Here is a 25799-nt window from a genome sequence, read left to right on the forward strand (position 1 = left end):
GAAAATAATGAAAGTGGTACAGGACTTCAAAATGATATAATAGAAAATCAAAAGTGTCTACCATTATATATCTTGTTATTGTCAAATAGCTGCCCATACAATCAGACATAGTAGAATCAACCAAAACAAAACAATGAAAACAACATGTGATTTCAAAACAGGATAACAGGAAATTAAAAATGGCTACCATACTCCCTTTTTAATTGTGCCTTCCCCTTTCACTTTTATAGTATCTATTGTACATTTTGGTTTGGAATTTTTTTCCTTTGGTACTGGGAAATGAATTCACAACCTTGTGCTTCCCAGGCAGGCACTGTGCCACTGAGTTATATCCCTAGCCCTATATTGTACATTTTGGATCCCATTAACTCCTTAAGTTTTTTATACTGAAGTATGCAACACTGTTCATCCATGTGAGTCTGAACCACCTCACTGAGAAGCATGATCTTAAGTTGCATCTATTTACCTATAAGAGACTTGGGATTATCCTCCTTTACAGCTGAGTAACTTTGCACTGCATAAAAATACCGTATCTTTCTTATCCATTCTGCTGTTGATGGCCAGGCTACCCTACTTTTTTCTGGGTCTTCATCACATGGAGCATTGTCTTCTCTTCTCTGTCATTCAGTTTATGAATCTCCTTTCAAGTCAAATGTGTATCTTGTATACAGAATATTGTCGAATCCTGTCTCCCAAAATCCACTCCGCTCATTTCTTTTTATTGGTGAATTGAGGCCATCTACATTGATGCTCATAACCAACATTCACTGGTTTATCTCTGCCATAGTATTCGCCTGCCATTGGCCCCACTTTCCCCCTCCACTCAGTTGTCTGTCCTGCCAGCAATCCTCCTCTGCTGCTGTTCCTGAAAACTATCATTTTTCTCTCTGTTTAGAATATCTTTCAGAACTCTTTGAAGGGTTGGTTTGGTGGTCATGAATTCCTTCAGGTTTTTTTTTTTTAATCATGGAAGTATCTTATTTCTACATTAATTTTGAAAGTTTTGCAGAGTACATCAATATGGATTGGAAATTATTTTCCCTCAGGAGCTGAAACACTTTATTCCAAGGTCTTCTTGATTAAATGGTTTGTGTTGAGAAGTCTGCTGTGATAATGACGGGCTTCCTTTATACGTGATCTGCTTCTTTTCTCTAACAGCCTTTAATATTCCATTCTATGCTGAATTTCTGGAATCTTGATTATTCTATGTCTGGGTGTAGCTTTATTTTGGTTATGGCTAGCTGGAATTCTATATGCCTCACTTATCAGTATGTCAGGTCCTTTTCCCATGCTTGAGAAGGTTTTTGCTACTACTTCTACACACCTATCAGTCTTACATTATTTTTCTTTGCTTTGTCTTTCAACCACTGAATTGTTATCTCCTAGTTCCTTGTTATTTTTAAGAGATCTTTCCTTTCATGATCACTAGTCTCAATCCTGTCTTCAAGGCCTGTAAGTCTAGCTTCAGTTTCTTTCAAGCAGTTTTTCCAGATTTCAATGGAGTTTTTAATTTCTTGGGTATCTCTTCGAATCTGTTTCATGGATTGTAATTCTTTCCTCTATTGTTCATTCAAGTTTTTCATCATTTTCCTATTCTCCTCTTTTTTATCTATGTCTTTTGTAGATAAGCTCAGCAATTCTTTCATTATGTTTGTGATTTCTTCTTGTACCTGAGACATTATTTTTGATCTGATGACGTTTACAGCTTCATGAAATTGCTTCTTTACTTCAGTTGCTATCCTTTTAGAAATTTCAGGTGTGCACCTTTCAATTTATTCCATGTCTGTGTCTGCCAGAATTGTTCTGTGTGGGCTGGAGGTCTGAGATTGCTTTTCAATGTTTCATCTTGAAATTTTCCTGGCTTCCTGTAGAGAAGCTGATTGTGGGGTTCCAGGTTATTCCTATCTTGGCTACCCATCTGTGGTACAGGGGATTGGGCCAGGCACCTGGGTTTCTCCTGCCTAGGTTCCCAGGGAGATGGTGGGATGCAGGGAAGGCTTCTCCAAATATGCACATTACATCATGACTCTATTGATGGTAGCAGGCACATAGGGAGTGTGGCTGGCTTTTTCTCATGGCCTGTGCTGACTACTGGTCCCAATTGCAATGGTAGGCTTGTGGGGACATGCGAATACACATTTTGAATAAAACCTCTTTAACTATAGTGTAATCATACAAATATGAGTATTTGAATCATAATATCCCAAAGTGGTATGTGCCATACAGCATAATCATTACTTGATAATAACTCATTCTTAACACTATCCTTTGAAAAGGTATTATCACTATTTGTGATTAAGAATTTCAATTATCCCCCGCCTTATATGGAATTCAGTAGTATATTTCTTTTTTTTTTTATTTAAGGAGAAAAGAAAAGAAAGAAAAAAAAACAGTGAAGGGGTACAAGTTATACAGATTTACAGAAGAAAAAAATGCGCAGTAGGAAATCACTAGTTAATGGATTACATATTGCCATCTTAGAAATAATTGTTCAAGTCACAAAATTAAAGCTTGTAGAGTGGACATTCCAACAATTATACTGCAAACAGTTCTGTTCAATGATCCAATAAAACTCTGTGATATCATTTTCTATCTTATACATTTAAATATACATGCAGTTATATAGTTTAGAGCACTTTCTTTTCCTCTCTTTTGTACCGTGACTATTACACATTTTGGGTTTCGTTGCTCCCACGGTTCTTATTGCTTTTTTGGAAGAGAGTAAAACCAAATGTGACATAACAGAACAGAATCGGTCAAGTCAAAAGGGTGGACACAATAGATAATATAAAATAATACAAGGTGATCAACAATGGTTACCATAATGCCTCCCGCTATTTCTAATAGAATTGCCTATATCATTAGTTGTAATACAATTGAACAAAACCGTAAAGAATAAAACCGACAAAACCAAAACATTGGAGATATTGTAGGTCTTCAAAAGTAGATAAAAGTCAACGAGAATGGGCGTTATAATGAATCTCATTATCTTCTTAGCTGATGCCTAAACTTTCGAACCTGATACTATCCAGCAAAACAGAATAGAGGAACCTCAGTCAAAAACAAGATGGTGAGAGTAATACAGGGCTTCAAATCGAGATAATAGAAAGTCAAAGTGGGTTACTATATTATATCCTGCTATATTTTTCCCTTTAATTAAATGGATAAAAATAAAAAAGTAAATAATGGAGTGGAGATTGAGAAAAAAGAGAGCATAACAGCGAAACAGGGCAGATCAAAACATAACCCTTTAAGCATAATAGTGTTTCACCACCAGATAATCCTGACCCAAAAATAGTTACCATATTGACTCCCTCCCTGAAGTCCTTGAGTACAACTTCATATACTGTAGCATTAAGTATATCAAAACAATGCAAAACCATTTAAGAGAATGACAGCATTATAGAGTATTTAGAATCAACTAACAGAAAATGAACAAAGGTCTCTGTATAATCTCCTTGTCTTTAAAAGGTTTTTGCTTATACTATCGTACATAACAAAATCCAATAAGATACAACCTGTTTAGACCGTTGGAGACAGAAGAACAAAAGCTAGATGAGACTTCAAAACAAGATGGTACTAAATCAGCATTACCTATTAAGATGTCATTTTCTCCAAAAAAAGCTGTTCCTATCATCCAATCTTCTGTCTTATTTCTGTTGAGCTCTTTTTCTGTCAGTAGCTGTCAGTTTGTCTTCTTCATTTTGTTCTCTGCTCCATTCATTGTGGCCTCCCCGCCACCATTTCTGGGTTCTTTGTATTTTTCTTTTTTTAGAATATCCTGCAATACTTTCTGTAGGGTTGAATTGGTGGTTGCAAATTCCCCCAGTTCCTCTTTATCCTGGAAGCACCTCGTTTTTCCATCAATTTCCAGGGACAGTTGTGCAGGATATCTCAATCTTGGCTGGAGATTATTATCTTTCAAAGCTTGAATTATTTCTCCCCATGCTCTTCGTGATTTGATGGTTTGTGAAGAGAAATCTGCTGTAATTTTGATGGGTATTCCCTTGTAAGTGATCTGTTTCTTGTCTCTTACAGCTTTTAATATTCTGTTCTTGTATTGAATTTCTGGAATTTTTATTATTATATGCCTGGGTGTTTCTCTGTTAGGGTTGTAGGTAGCTGGGGTCCTGTATGCCTCATACATCTGAGTATCTTTACCTTTTGCTAAATTAGGAAAATTCTCCTGGATTATTTCTGTGAGTAGCTTTTGTAGTTCACTTGTTTGTGTCCCTACTTCTTCTTTTATGTTCTTAATCCTTAAGTTATGGCTCCTCTTATCATCTTCTTGTCTTTGTATTATTGCTGTGTGTTTCTTTGTTATTTTTAAGAAGTTTTTCATTTTATTCTCCCATGTTTCAAGTCTGCCCTCCAATTCAGATAGTCTGTCCTTAGTTTCTTTCAAGCTGTTATGCCAGTCTTGGATAGACTTCTTAATTTCTTGATAGTCCCTTTGAACCTGCTCCACATACTCAATGCTTTCTCTGTTTTCTCCATCAAGCAATTCTCCCCTCTTTTTCTGTTCTTCCATTCCACCATCTGCTTTTTCCTGGGTGGTGCTTAGCATTTCTCTAACTATTCTGCATACTTCTAGCTTCAGGTCATTGATAACTTCATTCCTGAATTGGTCTATGAGGCTCTCTAGATGGCGCTTAATGTATATTGGTGCGGTGTCCACTATTGCCTGATTCTCAGGATTGGGGGCCGAGGAGCCTTTTTTGTTGCTTCCCTTCCCCATATTTTCTGTTCCTTATAAAATGCAATCTTACATAGGAGGCCCAGCTTCCCTGCCTGTCAGCCACAGCCTGATCAAATTGCGCTGGCTAGTTGTTCCCGCCCACCGCTGCACCCCAGGGAGTTGCGGAGGAGGCAGCCTACACGGGAGTTGGTCGCTCCTCCGGGCCACCATCAGGCTCTGGGATCTGGGTTAGGCCAGCCTAGGGAGTCCGCCAGCAGCGTCACTCAGGCCAGGCACCTTTCACCAATCCCGTCCGAGAGGGGAATGTGCGGCTGGAGTTGCCACTGCGCCCTGCTCTTACAGGACTGCCCGAGCCCAGAAAAACCTCCGCTGGAGTCAAACTGTGGTAGGGAGTCAGTTTCTAGTTCACCTCGCCACCAGTCAGTTTTCCTCCTTGTCCGTCCTGTTTCCGACTCCGTTCGCAGACTCCCGTTCCCAGAGCTCGGCGCGTCTCTCCTTGCCGAGCCGCTGTGGAGGCAGCCAGCCGCCGGGCGGCGGGAAACCCAAATCGCGGTTTCCAATGGCGTGCGGTCGAGCCTCCACACCGAGACTTCTCTGTTCCTATTTTAGCGCCAGGACCGCATTCTAAGTTGGATTCTCTCAGCCCAGTTCGTTCCTGAGTCAGCAGAGCACATCTCTACTGGTTCGTATCTCCTTAGTCCGCATCATTCCTGGCCTCTGAGCTGAGGCTTTCAGAGAGCCTTCAGTAGCTGCTGCTGTCTGTCCGCCATGTTCTCCGATCCGACCAGTAGTATATTTCTTGAAAGTTTTATACCTGTTGGTGAACCTAGTTTTATAATACATTGGAATAATCTTTCCATTTCTATTAAATTTAAATTTTTATAATTTCTTATACTCTCAATCTGTCCAGGACCGAGGAAGAAAATATATAGTTCTCAGAGTTTCAGTCCATACTCAATTGGCTCTGAGGCAGCATGGGAGGGCAGGGCAGCCATTCGTGGCCACTGTAAACAGCAAGGTGAGCTAGAAACCTAATTCTTAATGTACCCTGATGCATTCCTCCATCGAGGACACATCATACCATGTAGTCTTCCCTTTGCTTATCTGTCTCCTCACTGCATTGAACACCTCAACAAAACAAGGTAGTTTGAAGTTTGCACAGTATAAAGCACTTTCTAAAAACTTTTGGCAGTATTGGAGGTTGAACCCAAGGCCTTCCCACTGAGTTACACCCCCAGTCCTTTTTCTATTTTTTATTTTGAGTCTTGCTAAGTTACTATGTTGCTCACACTGGGGTAAAACTTGTGATTCTCTTACCTCAGCCTCCTAGAGTGCTGGCATTTAAAAACATGCACCATCATGCCTGGCTTTTAAATGTGTGGTTGATAGATTAATTAAAAAATCAATTAATCAGGTAAGAATAAAAGCACAAGATCATAAAGTCTCAATCAACCATAGTGAAAACACTTCTCTGGAGAAAGATGATATAAAACCAGATGAATATGATGCTAAAATTATTCACACAAGAACATGTGGTAGTCTGAGAAACAGGCATAGAAATAGAGATAAGGAAGATAAATGCTGGCCATGGTTAAGGAAAATGATTTGATTGCTAAACAGGATAAAAGATGAGTGATTAAGTATTTGGAGTTGTGCAATGATAGGTTTTGAAACCAAAATACATTCATTTAAATGTAATATTAAAAGCAGGCATAAGCTTGGAAAAAATGGGAGAAATTAATGATCATACCATATATAGAGGGTATACAAAGGAACAGAAAAAGCAGTGTATCAAATAAACTCTTAGTGTATCTGAATTAGTATTAAATGTTAAATAAGTCTGTCATGACCAAAAATGGAAAAGTAGAGTTTTGTAGGGTGAGCTGACATCTACTTACTAGACCCAATGTAGTTACTCTGACAGTTCCTCCGTTCCAGGTGAAATCCAGCCCATTTGCGACTCAGCCACCAAGCTGAGCATGCATGGAGCTGGGGAAGGGAGAGAAGCCGGCAGAGCTGAGCAATGATGCTGGTGTCCACATGATTGCTAAGCCCCCACTGTGTGCCAGCGCTGAGAGATGACAGAAGTACATCACTTGTCACCTTTGACTCTTCTTAAGCTATTAGATGTTTTTGTGCATGGGTGTGTGTGTGTGTGTGATAGTTGATGGAAGCTTTGTTCCTTTTTTTCCTTTTCCAAAATGAAGAGATAATGCTAACACTTTAAATTCTCATATTTAGGAAAATGTATAATAAAATGTGCAGTTTCACTGCAATTAACAAATATTTTTAAATATATTCAATAATTAAAGTCATAAAATCAACCTAAATCTACATTAGCAGTGTAGGGAAGGCAAACAAAGATATATTATTGTTTTGCTTACCACCAACATCACTCTATGTTTGTGAAGCTATATGTATTCATTTATTCAATTAAACCTTATTAAAAAGAAAATGTCACAAAAATCAATAATTAGCAGAGAGTTAAATAGAATTATAATTAAATATAATTAAGTAAATAAGGATTGCTGTTGTAATACAGAATAATTAAATGAGTAATAACAGAATCAGAGGATTTGGGTTCACTTAAAAGGAAGCATGCCAATGAATATAAAATAAGGCAATCAGCCTTACAGTGTTTCTGTAACTAGGTTTAAATAACAGATGTTTTATAGTGGAAAACTCTAAGGAATGTCAGGCATCACAATAAAGTCAGTTTAGTTTATATACATGATGAATTTCACATTGATCATTAATAGAAAATGTCAACTTGGAAAAGTCTAAATTTTTATTTTACTGACCTGGAAAGTGGAAATAATGATATTTTCCTTAAAAAGTAACCACATTGAGATATTTAATATATTAATTACAGAGTAAATGCTTCATAATCAGATGTATTTCTTTTTGTTTTGCTTTGTTTTTCTTTTTGAGATAGGGGCTCACTATGTGATCCAGGCTAGCCTTGAAATCACTAGATAGCTCTCCAACTTGTGGCAATCCTCCTACCTCAACCTCCCAAGGGCTAGGATAACAGGTGTGCACCACCACATTCAGCTAAGTTGCTATTCTTAATGCTATTATTTCTAGTTTAGAAAAGGAAAATTCTTGTTTTTTCTCAAATTCATTTAATCAAGGAAAGTCAAATAATTACAGAGAAAGTGCAAATATAATTCCCAGCAGAAATACTTACCTAAACTCTTTGCTTCATATTTGATCTTAAATCCTTGCCCTTCATTATTATTATCAGAAATAAACTGAACAAACATTTGATTATCTGAGGTGAACAGAGTTGATGAGGCATGACCTCCACACAAACGAGCATTTCCTCCTTGGGTTCGCAAAGGTGGAGAATAGATATCTGGTCCATTTTTTAGCTGAAAAGACACGATAACCTTGTGTAAACTCCTTTATATTGTGAAAAAGGGAGTGAAAAAGTTTTATCAGTTTATGACTCAAGACAGAAAAATTATCATTTATTATCTAGATGAAGGGCAGAGATACTACTAGAGATGGTAGCAAATAAAACCTACCACCAAATAATCCCCACGGTTGCAAAACAAATCTCCATTTGGAATCTGGAAGGGCTGTTCAAAGTGGACTGCGATGGTCAATCCAGGCTGGACCAGGACATGCCAGGAGCAGTTGAGGTTGGGCGGGTAGTTTGCTGGGTACTTGGGGGACATGATAATTCCTCTGTTCGCATGAAGATATCCACCACAGCCTTCCCAAGAAGCCAGACAGACAGGTTATTTAAATGACACTGAAAAATGGGTTTTTATGTTTTTCTTGGGGGATGTTGTTGGAGATTTGTGAAGTTTATGCAATACAAATGAGGTTTGAGACTAACTGGAATCAAAGTGTAGGAAATGATTAACAGAATAGTCACTGAATGAACACATACAGTTGGGTCCTCAAGATACAGAGGTAAGCAATATAAGATCTCAGAGACAGAGGTAAGCAATATAAAATTATTTTCATAAATGTTATTTTATAGATGAAGAAAACATATAACAAACAGATATCAAATGTTAGATAGTGATACATCCTATATAGAAAATGAAAGCTATAAAGAAAATAGTATTGCATTTTCTGATGAGGTTAGGAAAGGTCAGATACTTGCACAACATCTAGAAGATGTTGGAGGGAAATGAAAAACTGCTCAGTGGCCTTGTGGGAGAAGACCATCTGAGTGCAGAAAGCAGTGTAAAGACCTGACACGTGAAGAGGTTCATCATGAAAGCCAGCACAGCTGAGACAGGACGGGAGATCCAAAAGGTAGCATGAGTAGCTCATGCAGGAAGCGGAGGACTTATTTAGAGTAAGCAGGGGAAGGTAGCGAGGCTGTGAGCCTCAGAGTGGTATCATCTGATTTAAATAGTAAGATATTCACTGTGCACAGTGTTTCAACTATACAGGACATGAGTCAGGGAAAAGTAGAAGCACAAGATACAGTAAGGATAGAGGCAGAGACAAGGATAGTAACAAAAATATGCAGAAAAGCAGTTGGAACCTAGGTGCATTGTGAATTGAAATTTGTGGATGGTTAGTACAGAGAGTTTGAGAAAAAGAGAAGAATCAAGAAAGACATCAAGATATTTAGCTTCAATAAGTAGAAGAATGTACTTTCCATTTACTAAGATTGTGGGGAATATGGGATGGGCAAGTATGGGGTCGGGGAGGGAAAGTAGGAATCAAGAGTTCAGTCTTCACATGGTAAGTCTGAAATACTTTGTAGACATAGAACTTTGAACTTGTATATATTCATACAACATACACATACATATATAAACACATTTTCACAGTGGCTCCATCACTACAATGTATGTATATGTTATATGTATGCTACACATGAAAAGAGCTGACACATGTACATACATACATGTGAGAGAGGAACTAGAGTGGTTGGGAACACGGGAAAGAGGATGGAGACAGTGGCATTAACCTGTGAGCTGTCAGGGACTAGGCAGCTCACCAGTTGGTGAGACAGGAAAGCTCATATAACTAGCTAAGTTGCAAAGGTGGAAATGTTTTGTAGATCTAATTCCAAAACCATTTAATCCACTATATATCCTGCTTTCCTTGAGTTGCAAGAAGATAATTTTTCTTCAATTGCTCCATAATTTACAAAAGTCATATATAACAGTAAAAATTATGAGATCTATTTTTAATATTATGAGAAGCTACTTTAAAATTATGTTTTTCATACATGAAAGTTTTTTGATATTTGATAGACTGTATCAGTCTAGTTTAGATTTAAACTTAATAGCCCTCACATGTTGTCAAGTTTTGAAAGCCCCAACGAGCTACATGTGATCAACCCCACACGCTGCACACATTCTCTGACTCAACCAATTCATGTTTGAAGAGCAAGAAACTTTTACTACATGGATGGGGTCCTCGTATGGATGATCTCAACTAAGGCATTTGTGAAGATTTCTTACATAATGTGTGTACTGGTTATTTCTTGTATTGAAGAATAACTGACTTATTGTTCCTTTGATGCATTATGAATGAATATATCCTGTCTTCTAGTTCCAGCCCTCAGCTTAGGATGGGTAAATTGTTCTTGTGCTTACCACAAGCACATCTTCTTGGGAATGACATTCAGACACTTGAAGGTAAGAGGCAGTCTGTACATCTTAATCACAGTGCTTTGTATGAGGACTCAGTACCTGACCCAGAATGGGCATCCAGAAGGGGCAGAGACCTGTGCCCTGTGGCTTACAACCTACGGCCTGGCACAGAAAAATGAGCAGGGTGTATGGGGGAGTAATAAAAGAGACAAGAAAGGGGAGGAGACAGAGGAAAGAGAGCAGAGAGATGGGGAGAGGAGCAGGGGAGGGAACGAGGGGAGGAAATTTGTCTGAGCACATTACTCTTGTGAAAGGATGCATTGAAGCCTCCCCTGACGACGCTGGAATCAGAGGAGAAGTGGATGAACATGTACTCTCCAGTAGACCGGATGGGCCCAGGGATCTGTCTTCCACAGAGAACTGCTAGCTCTGGGGCCAGGTTATTGTCTCCTGTGACCAAGAAAGGAAATATCAACATGAAAATGCAGTGTCTTAAGAATCTACCCACCATCACTGGCAACCCAGCCAAAGTAGCACACACATTTTTTTCAGGACATTGGAGCTACTAGGAGACAAAGGAATTCCCACAATGGACACACAAGGGTGCCTCCAGCTGGCTCCAGCTTGCCATGTGGCCAGGAGGCCCACACTCTACCCTTTTTGATAAAGACCTCTTGGATAGTTCCCAAGGTCTTTCTAAAAACTGGCTGCCAGTTCTTCCTGGCTTGAAATCTCAAAGTCGAAGTTCAGGAGACTGGGAAGTGATCAAGGCCTCCTGTTTACATGTACTAATTAGAGACTATGACCTTGGCTACTCTGATTGCTGAAGGCTAAGTATCTGCAGGAAAGAAATCAAGTGGATTGTAACACTCAGCTCCTATACTACAGTAGGAGGCCATTGACCTAAAGGTTCCTAATTGTTATGTGGGCCTTTCTCTAGCTCACTGAGAATTTTAAGAACTCTCCTCTCCTCTCCTCTCCTCTCCTCTCCTCTTCTCTCCTCTGTCTCTCTGTCTCTGTCTCTGTATCTCTGTCTTTCTCTCTGTCTCTCTCTCCCTCCCACTTTGTAATTTGTTTGTTGTATCATAAAAGGAACAACTTTTGGGAAGGAGGAGGAACAAGAGTTCCAGGAAATGTGTCCTCTGGAAAGAGACACGCAGGAGAACCAGGTCACCCCATGGACTTTCTTCTTCCCACTTGCTTTGTACGTGTTTCCACCAAAACCACTGTCCCTGCCAGGACTGGAATGTAGCAAACAGAATTATGTTGAATTTGTATTCCTTGGCTGATAAAATATATTATTTTCTATAAAGCCTAAAATTAATAAATTTCAACTTATAAAAAAGAAAACCAGAATTTTAGAAATGAAGAAATTTGTCTTTTTACATAGTCAACAAAAGGCTCTTTTTTAAAAACATAAACTACTACTTAAAATTCATTTTATCTTTAGAAAACAAGTTATTTTCTATTTCTGTAATTATAAATGTAATAGCACAGTTCTAAATACAAATATTTTCAAGATGCATGCAGAGACATTCTTTGGAGGATTTCTCAACTCTGAGAAATTTTGAGTTTCATTTTTACAATTTAAGTCATTCAAGTTCAAACTCTTTTTGAAGTTCTTATCTTTCTTATGTTATTTTGCTGCACATTTTGGCCAATTTTATTTTTTGATGTATTTTCTAATAGTTTGTATTATGAAACTTCTAAGTTTGTCGTTGTTGTTTTGAGGTGCTAAAGTTTGAGCCACAAACCTTTGCAGTAAGATACATCCCCAGTCTTTTACTATCCTTTTTAGGAAAGGAATTGACTAAGCTGCTGACTGTCCAAGCTGTACTCAAACGTGTCATCCTTTACCTCAAACTTCCAGAGTGCTGGGCTGGCAGTTTACCACCATGCACAGCTGAAGTTTTTTTTTTTTTTTTTTTTTTTATATATCATTATTTCACAAGTATATATTTTATCCTTTAGTGATATTGGACTGGACTGGATCTATTTGACTTTATTTTCCAAACTTCCCTCTAGACTGGCTGGTGAATCAATGCTTTGTCTCTAAATAATTACTTGTTGATTAGTAAGTTGATTAGTTGGTAGGTATCCCAGTAACTTCAAGATTGTTTGTTTCTCACTCTCCTGTCTTCATACTGAATGTTGGGATATTTCTAGGACCTTCAGATTCTTAATGTATAAAGTGCAGAAGCAATGATCTTTAAAGAGAAGGGTAACGGATATGAAGCTCGAAGCTAAATAAAGGGTTATTTGGTGAGTCTCTGGCTCACCTTGTTCATTTTAGAGACATGGAAACTCTGGCACTAAGATCATAAAAGGCTGACATTTATTTATTGTCACTTCCAATTCAAGTGCTTTATACATAATCTGTGGTTTTTTGTTATCATAAAAACACTATCAGATAGATGTTATCATTCCCATTTTATAGATAAAAACACTGAATCTTTTTTTAAAAAAAGCTTTTTCTGGGTCCCCTGTAGTTTCATGGAATCTCAGTTTGAGGAATCTTTGGTATGCAGCATTTGTAGATGACTGGTTGGGAAGATACTGACTCAGTTTTAAAACTTAATTCTGTAAAATAAATGAGAAGGTGGAAGAGTGACTGACTTTTGGCCAGAGTGGTGCAGGACCTTCTCTGGGGCACAGGAATATTCAGAGTCCCTCTACAACCAAAGGCAAGGGGTCTGTGAAGATTAGTCAGTTGCGCATAGGACTTAGAATCGTCATTGCCTGTGGTCAATTGGCTTTAGGATCTGCTTCAGAATGTTATACACCCTTGCTTCTCGGAAGCAAAAATTAACTCACTGGAAAAAGAATAATTGGAGCTTAAGACTATACTAGGTAAATGAACAACATACCCACCAATTGATACATAGCAGGCACCTGATAGCTATTTTTTGAATGAGTAAATAAGAATATATGAATGAATTAACCTATTGGATTCTACTTACATTTGTGAATAAAAAGAATAGATAACACAATCAATCTAAAATATTCCTTGTTATTTTGATATAGATATCAACTTGTTGAGCTCTTTCATTTTATGTCTGAGTAAGCAAAGACACTCATAATACATTTCTTAGCATTGTGTATGTAATTTGAAAACTAAGCTATTCCAAATTTTGCATCTGCAAAACACTTAAGACCTCTGCTACATGACTTGGCACTAACTGCTTTCTCTGCCACTCACAGAGGCTATGTGGTGGGAATCTTTGTTGTTCACAGACAATAAAACAGGCTTTTAGCCATTTATTGACTTCTGCACGGTCACAGAAGACAGGGAATGCTCTCTAAAGTCTATGCTTTCAAGAAAAGTTTTCTGATGAAATAAAAAGCAGCTCAATAGAATATGTTTTTCTAAGAACATTCATAATTTATAAAGAGTGATCAAAATATAGTGAAAATGTACATTAAAAATGTATTAAAGTAAAGGACAATTGGCCTAAAAATACTCCCCCTCTCTTGGAACACACTAATCCTTTGGTTCTTGCTGCTTTCTGAAGCAGTTCTGTAAGTGTTCTTTTGTCGGTGTCTTTACAAGATATGTATGATCAAAAAAATATGTATATATATCCAAGGGAAAGACAGTCTTGTAAAAACATTAAGGTGTGTCCATGTTCACCTCATTCATTTAATCTGGCACTGTACCATGGAACTTCTGGCTCTTCCCCAGTGTCAAAACGACCATGAAACATTTTGAAATGATTCAGACATTCAAACAGCCATAGCAGCACAACTGAAAACACTCACAAAAGAAGACTTCCAGAATTACTTCAGCAAGTGGGAGATATATGGAACAAGTACATTTAAAGTGAGGAAGATATTAGGACAATGTGTCTTTTATCATAATGTTTACTATACTGTTCACCTTATTTTTTGATCACAGTTCTTACTTCATTGATATAATTATCTACTAAGGACAATTTCCGAAGAGTCTACTGGGTTTTGAACACTCTGAATATATATGCAAGGACATGTTCATTTCATTACATAATTATCCATAAGAATGTCTTAATATCAGAAACACAATAGTCCTGGGATGATTAATGTGCTGACACTTGATTGGTGGCAGAAAAAGAGCAAAAGTTAGTGTCTCTCCTTTCCACTATATTTCTATGAGACTTTACTTAGTACCCAACCTCTATATGATGGAAAATAAAGCATCTTAACCAATCCAGAGATGAGGGGGCTTAAGAACGGAAGACTTTGTATGTTAATAAACTATGGGCCAATTGTAAATACATCTTTTAGTAAGGATCTGCAGACATGGAAGACACAGCTCTCCTTATTCCAGCACATGGAAACTGTGAAGCACAGTTTTGTACATGCTGCAGGGTAGCACTGTCCAGTTCCCTGAGTCACTGGATCACAACACCACACCTGCGTACAAGGAGAATGTGGGGAAACATTACCCCTTTGGATTACCTCTTCCACCCACAGAATCAAGGAACAAGAAGAAAGGAACACATTGCAATTATAAAGAACTTTTTCACTGGGTTCTGAAGTTCATGGATACCAAATGTCAATATTTACCCCCAAAACTTCTCCATTTAAAAAATACAGCACAATTTGAAATTTTATACTATTCTCTCCTACTTAGGCCTCTTGAAAAGCTTTTGTTATCTCTTAACAATGTCCCAGTATTGTTGACATTTTGTGACCGGCAATTTAATATTTGCCTTACAATCTCCAGAAACTGAAGCTGTTTTCAGCATAATGGCTTTAGTGACCACAGTATCCATAAAATTCTACACAAAATGGACAGAGGCAATAAGCAACTATGATGATAATTAAGTATTAACTGTGTGTCAGAGTTACAAAATAGAATCTTTTAAAATGCTTCTCACCATCTCTTATCACAAGACTGTCGAAGCTACATGTTTGGTGAGATTCAATGTCCATTGAGAGAATGTTGAGTTCCACAGTAGAATCTGGAGCCTGAATAAGCCATGAGCACTCCAAACGATTACTGTACCTCCCTGGCCAGCCAGGGGAGAAAAGAAAGACAGGCGTGTCTCCTGTCCTCAGGAACCCTCCACAAGCACCTGTGGAATGAAAAGCAACATCTCAGAAGTTGGAAAAGCAACTGGTACCTTTTTACTTTAAAGTGATGACCCTATGTTGGAAAACAAACCATCAATAGAAGCAATTTTCTCAAAGAAATCAGTAGCTCTTGCATTAAACTCACTTATTGACACAGCCATAATTTCTTAAGTTTGTCTTTTGTGAACAAAAATACATTATGATCTTTTTCACCATAATTTTGTCATACAAGTTATTTATTATTGAATGCTGACTATCTGCTAAGCATAAAGAATACATATACAGGATCCTCCCCACCCATCTAAGGAATTACACTCATATTTCACATACTTCTCTTAGTAGAGCTATTCACTGTGTTATTTATACTTAGGTAATTTTGAGGTCCTTTTTATAATCTGAAAAATTGAAAAACATAAGCAAAATTTCAGCCTTTATTTTTAGATATATTTGATAGTTTCCTCATTTAACTACAGAGTTCCATTCCTGCAGCCAGATTGTTTAATGAATTGTTTGCTAAATCAGGAACTGTTTATAGTATGTACTTTTCAATATTCAGAACAATGAAATGGTCAAAGGAAACTCCAACTTGATTACTCTTACATGCAGTGCTATAATGCATAACGGAACATAAAACTACTGTACTGAAATGTACAGTATAATCAACAAAAATTATACTATTTTATAAACAAGGTGCATAGTACCAAAAAAATCAAGTGAGGCTTTATAAACAAGATGTACAGAACTATACAAAAAAGGACAGGTTGTAAGTTCAAACCAGGAACCCCCGTAAGTTTGAACAGTCATTATATGGATAGGTCATCAAACAAGGAATATCTGTACATGCTTTTTTTCAGTAATAAGTTTATTGCATTACATGAATGCTGCAAAATTTTCTTTTTTAAACATACATCTTGATCATTTTTACCATATTCAAAAAACCTTACAAACACCTCTACTAATTTTAGAGTATGTTCATCCTCCTGAACAGAAACCATGACTTTTATTTCTCAATATAATTTGCCTATCAGCATCAAGGTTCATCCATATTATTGCCCATATCAGTATTTACTTCAATTCATTTTAAAAAGTGAATTTTATTCAATTGCATGAATAACCACATTTAATTTTTCTATGTATCAGTTAATGAATATTTGACTTGTTTTCATTGTTTTCTTTTTTTGTCTAGATAATGCCAGTATAAACAATCATATATACACTTTTGTGTGGGCATGTATTTAATTCTTTTGCGTGTGTAAGTAAGAGGAATTGCTAAATAAGGTAACTCTGTTTACATTTTTGGGGACAGACTAAGGTTTTACAAAGTAGCCTCCAGATATGCAGAAGAACTCAATTGTTCTATATCTTCACCAAAATCTGTTACTGTGTGTCCTAATAAATATTAAATACATTTTTTCTAGAATACATGTTACTCGTTTATTTTACCATATGTTCTCAAATTATTTGCTTAGTAAGTATTCTGACCACTATAACTAATCTAATTTAAAACAAAGTAGTTTAGATTAATACTAATAATTTAAATAATTTACAAATTTTGCTGTAATATAATACAGGTTAAATATCACTTATCCACGATACCTGAGACCAGAATTATTTTAAATTTTGCCGCTATTTGGATTTTGGAATATTTGCAAAGACTTAATGAGCTAAGCATCCCTAAAATGAAAACATAAAATCTGCAATCTGAAGATTCTTGACAGTCTCATTAATATTCAAAAATTTTAGATTTCAAACCATTTCAGACTTCAGATTTTCAAATTACAGATATTTATCCTGTATAATCCTATTTCTTCCTTTCTCACCCTTTATGCAATTGTCATTAAATTATATATTTAAATATTACAAGCCTACCGAGGCAGTTTTATAATTACAGACATTCCTTGTTCAGTGATCTACCCATATAATGACTGGACATATGAACCTTTTTCTTTTTTCTTTTTTTTGGTACAGTTTTGTGTATCTTTTTTACAAAGCCTCAGTATCTTTCTTTGGAACGTTATACCTTGTTTATACAGTAGTGTAATTTTTGCTGATTATATAGCACAGAACAGTACTGTAGTTTTATATTTGTTACACATTATGGAACTGTAAGTTATACAAATAAAGATAAATCATCGAGTTGGAATTTCCCTTGTTCATTTCTTTGTTCTGCATATTTTAATGTACATTCTATATACAATTCGTCACTTAGAACCAATTCATTTATTAATCATGGAACAGAAGTTGATCATTCAACAAGGAATGTCCATATTGCTTTGCTCAGAGATCTTTACCAATCAGACAGTAGAAGTACAGTTACAAATGAAAATATATTTATACTGTTTTTTATGTTTACTTATATAGTTAATCAACTGAAATTTCTGATGCTTTCAAAATACTTTCCTACCATTTTCAATAATCTATATTTGATGAGACATTATTTTCTTATTTTTCCTTAATTCTCTAGACATCATTATTTAGTTAACATATTTGTAATATTTGACTTAAAATCGTTATTAAGTAAAATATCCTGAGTTTCTCTGGAACAACTTTTTTTATTACTTCTTTTCCTTTGTAGGGGCCCAATGTCCTGGCACAGCTATATACCTGTGTATATGTTTCTGGAGTCTTGGAAATATGTCAGAGCTTCCTAAATCCCCAGGCTGATATCTCATTCCCCAATTTTTTGGTCAGTTTCTCGTTAGCCGTAACTGGTATCACTGCTTCATGCAATTGTGATGTTAGACAGCTGACCCTGATTTATTTTCAGAAACATCTCAGGGACAGGGGTGTTTAAGTAGAGTACCCTTGTGGGTCAAGTGAAGACAAGATGTGAGAAAGCAGTTTTGCAGAAAGCTGCTAGGTAGATTAAATAATGGCAACTCTTTGGAGACAGGAATGGCCTGGAGCTCCAGTGCCCCTCCACTGCAATGCATGGCTGCTAAGCTGCTATACTGCTGGTTTTTGCTGGTGTCTTGGTTGTGGAGCTGTTGTAAAACTACTCCAAAACTAGCGGAGTGAGAAAGAGACGGGTGTTTAAAAAGTCACTGACCGTTTTTTGCTCAGACTGTTATTTTCTTGAGTAACTACACCTCAGCTTGGTCACTTTCTAGAGGTCTCAAAAAGTTGAGTTTGACAGTTTTTATCTGTGTTCTCATCACTTTTATGAAGGAATCGATTTTCTAATGATTCCAGAAGTATATATGTCATGATTCCAGAAGTTTATGGCTCTTACTTCATAATATATCCTCAAATATATATTGCATTAAATTAAATATGTGCATGTGGCATGCTATTGGTATGTTTGATATGCAAATATATTTTAAAGTATTAAGATTTACTAGTTTTAATAAAATTTTCATGTGTGGTATTTTTACAGAATAAAACCTAGGGAATAATAGTTATATTCATTGATATTTCAGTACTTTTATGAATATGTGTGTGTTATTTGCAAATCAAATTTTCAGCTCTTAAATCATCTCTAGAAATTATAGATAGAGTATGTTATGGTTATCAAAAATTTACTTTGTATGAAAATACAATGAAAAACCTGCATTTTCAGGCACAATATAACTTTTTTTTTGTCTTTTTCGTTTTTTTATTGGTACCAGGGATCGAACTCACGACTGCCTGCTTGCAAGGCATCGCTGAGCTAAATCCCCAGCCCCAATACAACATTTTTACAACATGTAAGTATTTGTGAATTTGAAAAGACCCCTGACCATGTGGAGAAGCAGTATGGGCCCCGACCCATTCTTATTTGTGTATTTATGAAGAGGCCTTTGAAACATTGGTCTACTTGTATCAGACCTGAGAAGAATTTCAATTACCAAACACACCTGTAGCAATGGTAGGCAAAGGTCCAGTGGGATGGTCTACTGCAAACCACTCCAAAAGGAATCCCTTCCCTGAGCCTGAAGAGTCAGACAAAAACTGAAATGTCAAAGAATTTCCCATGGAGCTAAAAGATTGAACTTCAGTACCACAGTAAGCTCCAAGGAGGCGAGAGTGAATGCCAACACCATCATAAATCTGCATGGAAAAAGGAGATAATAGAACATTGCTTATATCTCGATTTTTCTTCTAAAAAAACCCTTAAAAGATAGTTTATATTACTAGAATTTTATCATAACAAAAAATAAACAAACATCTTCAGTTTAAAACTGAAAGTCTTTAAATGCAAAATACTGTTGCAAATAATTTAAGGTGTTTCAAGAGATGTGTATCTTTATTGCAATTAAATTAATCCTCTGTAGGATATAGCATATTGAACCATTTACAGTAAAATTTGTCAGTGGAATAATATAACCTTCTATAGCTACACAATGACAATACTTAATAAGTATGGTTTGGAGCACTGAAGGCAGGAATTAAGAAGAAAAAAAGGAAAATGACAAGGAAGAGAACAGGTTTAAAAGAGAAAGTTGACAGGTATCCAGAAAGAATTTCTTTCTCCACAGAAGGAAAAAATAATCAGTGTAAGAATCACAACTACAGGACTCAGCACACTCAAAACCCCCAATAAATTGCTTTTCATTTGGTCTAAAATACTTAATTACATATTTAGAGGCTTGCTTTGTGATACTTTTGAAATAATTAGCAACAATTTCATTGCAATAGTAATTATAAAATCTTCTACTAAACTTCATTTTTGAAAAATCCATAGCATTTTGCAGTAGATGGGCATTTGGCCTATTTCCAAGATTTAGCTATTACAAATTGTGCTGCTATAAACGTGGGTGAACATGTATTGCTGCGGTATGATGTTTTCAGTTCTTCTGGGAAGATACCCAGGAGGGGGACAGCTGGGTGGAATGGAACCTCCAATCCTAGTGTTTTGAGAAATCTCCACCTTGATTTCCACGGGTTACCCCAATCTGCACTCTCACCAACAGTGGAGCAGCTTGCCTTTTTGCCCTGAAGCCCCTCCATCACTTGTTATTGGTTGATTTCTTGATGGCAGCCATTCTTTCTGGAGTAAGATGTTATCTCAGTGTTGTTTTAATTTTCATTTCTCAAATGACCAGTGAATTGAAACATTTTTTCATATATTTACTTGCCATTTGTATTTCTTCATCTGAGAAGTGCATATTCATCTCAAATAACCATTTTTGAATTCAGTCTTTGAATTTGGGGAGTCTGATTTTTTTCAATTGTTTATATGTTCTAGATATAAGTCTTTTGTCTGAGGGACAGTTGGCTATAAAATTATTTCCCATTCTGTGGGCTGTCTTCTCACTCTGTTGGTGATTTCTTTTGGTGCGGAAAAAACTTTTCAATAAGATGAGATTCCAGATGTTGATTTTTTAAAGAACTTCTCATGCAGTTTGAATTTTTTTCATGAGAATTTCTCTGTATAACCCTGTGTCTTCAAGACTTCTACCTACCTTGTCATCCAGTAAATATTTAGATCTTTGATCCATTTTGACATTTGTTTATTGCGTGGGGAAAGACAAAAATGTGGTATTTTTATACAATGGAATATTGCTCAGCTATAAAAAGGACAAACTCAAGGCTTTCATAGGTAAATGGATACAATTTCAGACCATTCTCAAAGTGAAATAAATCATACTTGCATGTATAAACATTATATTGTTGCTCTAGTACAAAAAACAGAGTAAATAAGATCCAAAATGTACAGTAGATATTGTGAAAGTGAAAAAGAAACAAAGTGCTCAAAAGGAGAGAACACCTGGGATGGGGAAAGGATAAAAGAAAGAAGGGAAAAGATCATATGGATAATATATATGATATATTTTATATGCAGATAATTATACTACTAATCTCTGTGAATTCTTTAAAAAAATTTGTGCTTTCACTGTTTGATCATTTTTTCATGCCTATGTTGTAAAGCTGAGCAATTATATCAATACTCAAGATAATAATACACAAAATATTAATCACTGTTAATCTATTATTTTGTGTTGAAAGTCTATATCATCATTTTTATTCTTTTTTCATTTAAAAAATGTCTGGGCATGGCATATGTGGACTCTGCTTAGAGTTTCAAAAGGCCAGAATTAAGATGTTAATCAGTTATGGTCCTGTCCAGAACTTGAGGTTTTCTTTCAAGAACTTAGTTACCTGTGGTTATGGAACAAGATCTATTTTTCCATTGCATATGGGACAGAGTTGACTCTTAGCTCTTGAAGGCTTTTCTCAGTTCCTAGTTTTGTGTACTTCTCACAACATATTAGCTGACTTCCCTGAATCAGCAGCATGATCTTTTGTTTATGTAATGTCACATAATCCCTGAAAGGACTAAACCCTCATAGTCACAGGTCCTGTTCATATTCAAGGAGAGAGGAATTCTGAGGACGTATGTACAAGTTTTGAATCTGGGGACATCTCAGAATTCTGTTTAACACCATGTATTTGATTAAAATAATGTTGTACTGTGTTTGTCATTTACATACATTCTTTGGAAGAACAAAATTTAGAAAGAAAAAATATGGGGCAATTATTTTTGTACAAATTATTTTGTAAAAATCTGGTCGGGCCAAAGGCACTGAGTATACAAGATGCACAAGATGGGGTCCCAACCTTCGCAGATCCGATATTTCTGGAATTGATACAATGTGCAATGTCTGGATGACAATGATCATTGTAAATTTTTATATTTATTCATTCTTATATAGTCCTTTAAATCTTTAATTCTTGAACAGAGGAGCAAATAGGATAATGGGATATAAGATAGAATAAGTACTTACGGCACACATGCATGCTAAGACAAAGCCCAACAAGTAAAGTAATATACTGCCAAAATATCCTTTAACTATAGAAAACAATAAATGATACTGCAATCACTTTTGTATAGGTAATTAACAGGCAGTAATCATGATTTGTGGCAGACCATCCATTCCACACATTTTTCAATTGCTTGAATAGCCATTAATTTGGACTTGTAGTATATCAAAATTTATAAATATGTAATTCACATGAAAACTCACCTTTAATGTGTCATAATAGCAGTTATATGATGATTCAATGTCCATCTCCAAGATTCTACCATGGATAAGTTGAGAAGCATTCACATTTACTATCCATTTATAATTGGCATGATGGGGGTAGTTTCCAGGCCAGAAAGGAGAAGCGATTTTCCCATGAGTTCCCTCAATATTATCATTGCCAAATACTAGGAGGAAAAACAGAGTAATAAATCAGACTATTTAGAATAGTTCTTTAATCAAATGAAAAAACAGAAAACACAAAAGGCAAGTGAAGTTAAAAAGGATGGACTTTTAATCGACTGTGATTTCTTTTCTGACTACTGAAAGAAATACTGCTTCCGATTTGGTTTCCAGGCTGCCTATTAATTCCTTGGAGAAGGGTGTTTCTCTAAATGGAATCCTATATCCGTAGCAGGTTACAACGTATGAAAAGAGGTGACCATTTCCCACGTGAAAAGAGCTCCCTATTCCTCAGGGAACACAGGAATGTAGAGAAGGTCCCCCCATTCTTTATTTTTGTTTTATCTATTTTACTTTGTTTTACAAAAGAAAGGAAATTTTTCTTTTCAAATTCTAAACATAAGAGAAACTGAACGCACAGAGAAACCAACTATGCAAAACTTGACTTAAAAAACAAAAATAGGGCTGAAGATGTAGGTCAGTGGTAGAGTGCTTGGTTAGCATGCTCAAGGCCCTGAGTTAGATCCCCAGCACTATAATCAATCAGTCAATCAATCAATCAATCAAAAACAGTTAACATTTTATCTCTGTTGGGAAGATACTCTGTAGTGATTATATTTGAGCACTTAAATCAACTCGAAGGTAATAATAAAGATATTTAATTTGCAAATATAGTTTATGAGATCAAATGAAATACATTTAATAGAAATATACCATGCCTGAGCTGTACTAGAAGACTCTGTAGCATGTTATCCTAAAAAAATATTAAATATCAAGCACAAACTAGAGCTTAAAAGGAATATTACACCATCAAAAATATCCTCACTTGCTCTTAATGAGCCACTCACATATAATTTAGTTTTTCCAATATATAATAAATTAATTCCACAATACAAAAGAACAGTCTTGCTTAATGCATTCAGAAAAACGTATCATTTCTAGTTTGTAGCACATACTTCAGAAGCCATGACTAAAACAGAACCGACTTACTCAGAGTAAATGTGGCCTGGAAGCCCATGGCGCTGTGTGAGCCATCTGAAACAAATCTGATCCACAGAAGATCCTCGGTAGCAGACGAGTAGTTGTGGAGTGGGGAGCTTCCACAGTACCTTCCTACCAAGTGGCCAGTGGCATTCCCTTCTCGGATCTCCACAAAATCTTTGCTACAGTTCTGAGAGTCTTCCAACTGAAAAGATCTGATTTGGAAAGAAAAATAGTAGTTAAACAGGATAAAACTGATATAATGAATTTTAGGATCATCCTGCACCATATGTCTGTTAATTTGTTCATTTTTTAAAAACTTTTTTAACTTTGATCAGATTCCTTAGCTACATAAAAGAATTTTTTTCACTCAAACTTGTTGAAATCCCTAGACAAGAGATACTGCTTTCAAGGAGTTTTCTTCTTGGTGGGATAAATGGCAAAAATACAGAAAAAAAAAAAAAAAAGGTAGGACATGAGTGCAGTTGAGGTATGAAGTGCCATAAGAAGGGGCTGGGACTGTAGTGCAGTGGTAGAGCACATGCTTAGTTCAGCATGCAAAAGGCTAAAACACAAAACACACTAGTCATTTATTTCATGCTGTGTTCAATTCCCAGCATCAAATAAATACATACAAGGGCATGAAAATTTTGAGCATCTGAATGTGGGTTGCAGTAAAATTTGAAGAGATTTTGAAGATGAAAACATGGTCATTAGTTGGTTGGGGAGTGTGGGCAGTGAGCTGAGAACACACACCTACAGAGGCTCACACGCAGAATAGGGGGAGGCTCCCTGGAACCTGTGGGACAGCTAACTTGGCTAGTACCACAAAACCATGAACACACGGGTACACAGAGCAGTACAATGGGATGACTTTGGCAGAGATTAAGTGCCATGGAAAGGCATGTGTGCTTGATTTCTGGAAAGAGAAAAATATGAGATTTTCAATAATGCAGACTGGTATACAAATGTGGCCTCTTCAGCTTCTTTTATACTGTGCACCTGTGAGGCAAGGGGATTGACAAAACATCTATCGATCTCATGATTTTCAGAAGAAACATGGTAAAGAGAGGAACAGGTAGGTGCTAAGTGAAAGCATCTTAAAACGTTTTCTGATTGCTTAAAGATAATCAAGCTAATGTGGAGTGCGTATAAGGGTAGACAAAGAGATGAGTGAGACAGAAAAGAAAATTCAGCAGAGAATCCACAAATAGTCAATACAGTGCAATGCAACGGAGCAAGGGAACTCAATGAGGAAAATGGCATTTTAACAACCAGAGGGAGGAGAAGAGAGGAGAGGACAGGAGGGGAGGAAAGGCGAGGAGAGAGACAGAGAGAGAGAGAGAGAGAGAGAGAGAGAGAGAGAGAATGAGTCTCAGCTCCTGTTCCTTCACATGCACAAACTAATATTTCTTAGAGATAAATACAAATATAGAACCATAATATTCCTAGAAGAAAACAAGACTATTGTTGCAATCTTAGCATAGGCAAATATTTCTTAGCTAAAACACAAAACACACTAGTCATAAGATAAAACAATCAATAAATTTGACTTTATAAAAATTTTTTCATCGTTAAGAATATAAACCGTATATATCTAACAATAGACCCATACTGGAATGCAATGGAAATTTCTACAAACAAGTTTAAAATGGACAAAAGATTTGAAATAAAGGAAAACCAATGAGAATTTGAAATAAAGGAAAACCAATGAGAATATGAAAAGCATTCTATGTGATTAGTCATCAGAGCAATTCACGTTAGTACCATAACATGGTACTAACCATCAGAATGGCTAAAATAAAACAAAACAATGGTAAGACCCCATGGTGGCAAGCATGCCAAACATCTGGAACATATGTTCTTTCTGGGACTATACAGTAATACAACCTTTGAATAATTGTTTGAAGATACTTATAAAATCAAACACATAGCCAATTAGCCCAAAAATTCCACTCCTAAATATTTATCCAAGAAAACTAAAAACATATGATAATGCTAGTATCTTGAATATAAAATAATTCTTGCAGCTCAAAAAAGCACCAATAACCAATCAAAATGATAAAGGAACTGAAAATACATTTCTCCTAAGAAGACTCATGAATAACCAATAATAATATGAAAAGATGCTCAACATTATTAGTTGATAAGCAAATGCATATTAAAACTACAGTAACCTAACACTTCATGCCACTAAGATAAGATACTATGATAAAAAAAAGAATTGTTTATAAAGACAGAGAAAGCAGAATCCTTGTGCTTAGCTTATGGGAATATAAAATGTATACCCATTGTATAAAACATTTTGAGGACAAAACTGTACTTAAAAACTGAGCACAAAATTCCATATGTTCCAGCAATTCCACT

The 25799-nt window shown here is 36.1% G+C and overlaps 1 protein-coding gene across 2 annotated transcripts in view; it reads right to left on the reverse strand.

Annotated features, from left to right (window-relative positions):
- Cubn (cubilin) overlaps positions 1-25799 on the reverse strand; it is a 254814-nt gene that overhangs the window by 76726 nt on the left and 152289 nt on the right. For both annotated transcript variants that reach the window (XM_063237874.1, XM_063237875.1), the window contains 7 exons: positions 23442-23647; positions 22272-22456; positions 19161-19353; positions 15129-15326; positions 10576-10722; positions 8230-8420; positions 7890-8073 (listed from right to left, as the gene is read on the reverse strand). In XM_063237874.1, coding sequence (XP_063093944.1) covers positions 7890-8073; positions 8230-8420; positions 10576-10722; positions 15129-15326; positions 19161-19353; positions 22272-22456; positions 23442-23647 — 1304 coding nt within the window. The remainder of the gene's footprint in view (positions 1-7889; positions 8074-8229; positions 8421-10575; positions 10723-15128; positions 15327-19160; positions 19354-22271; positions 22457-23441; positions 23648-25799) is intronic.

Source organism: Cavia porcellus, unplaced genomic scaffold (assembly GCF_034190915.1).
Source record: "Cavia porcellus strain 051 isolate PalLab524CR breed Dunkin Hartley unplaced genomic scaffold, mCavPor4.1 scaffold_27, whole genome shotgun sequence".
NCBI lineage: Eukaryota > Metazoa > Chordata > Mammalia > Rodentia > Caviidae > Cavia > Cavia porcellus.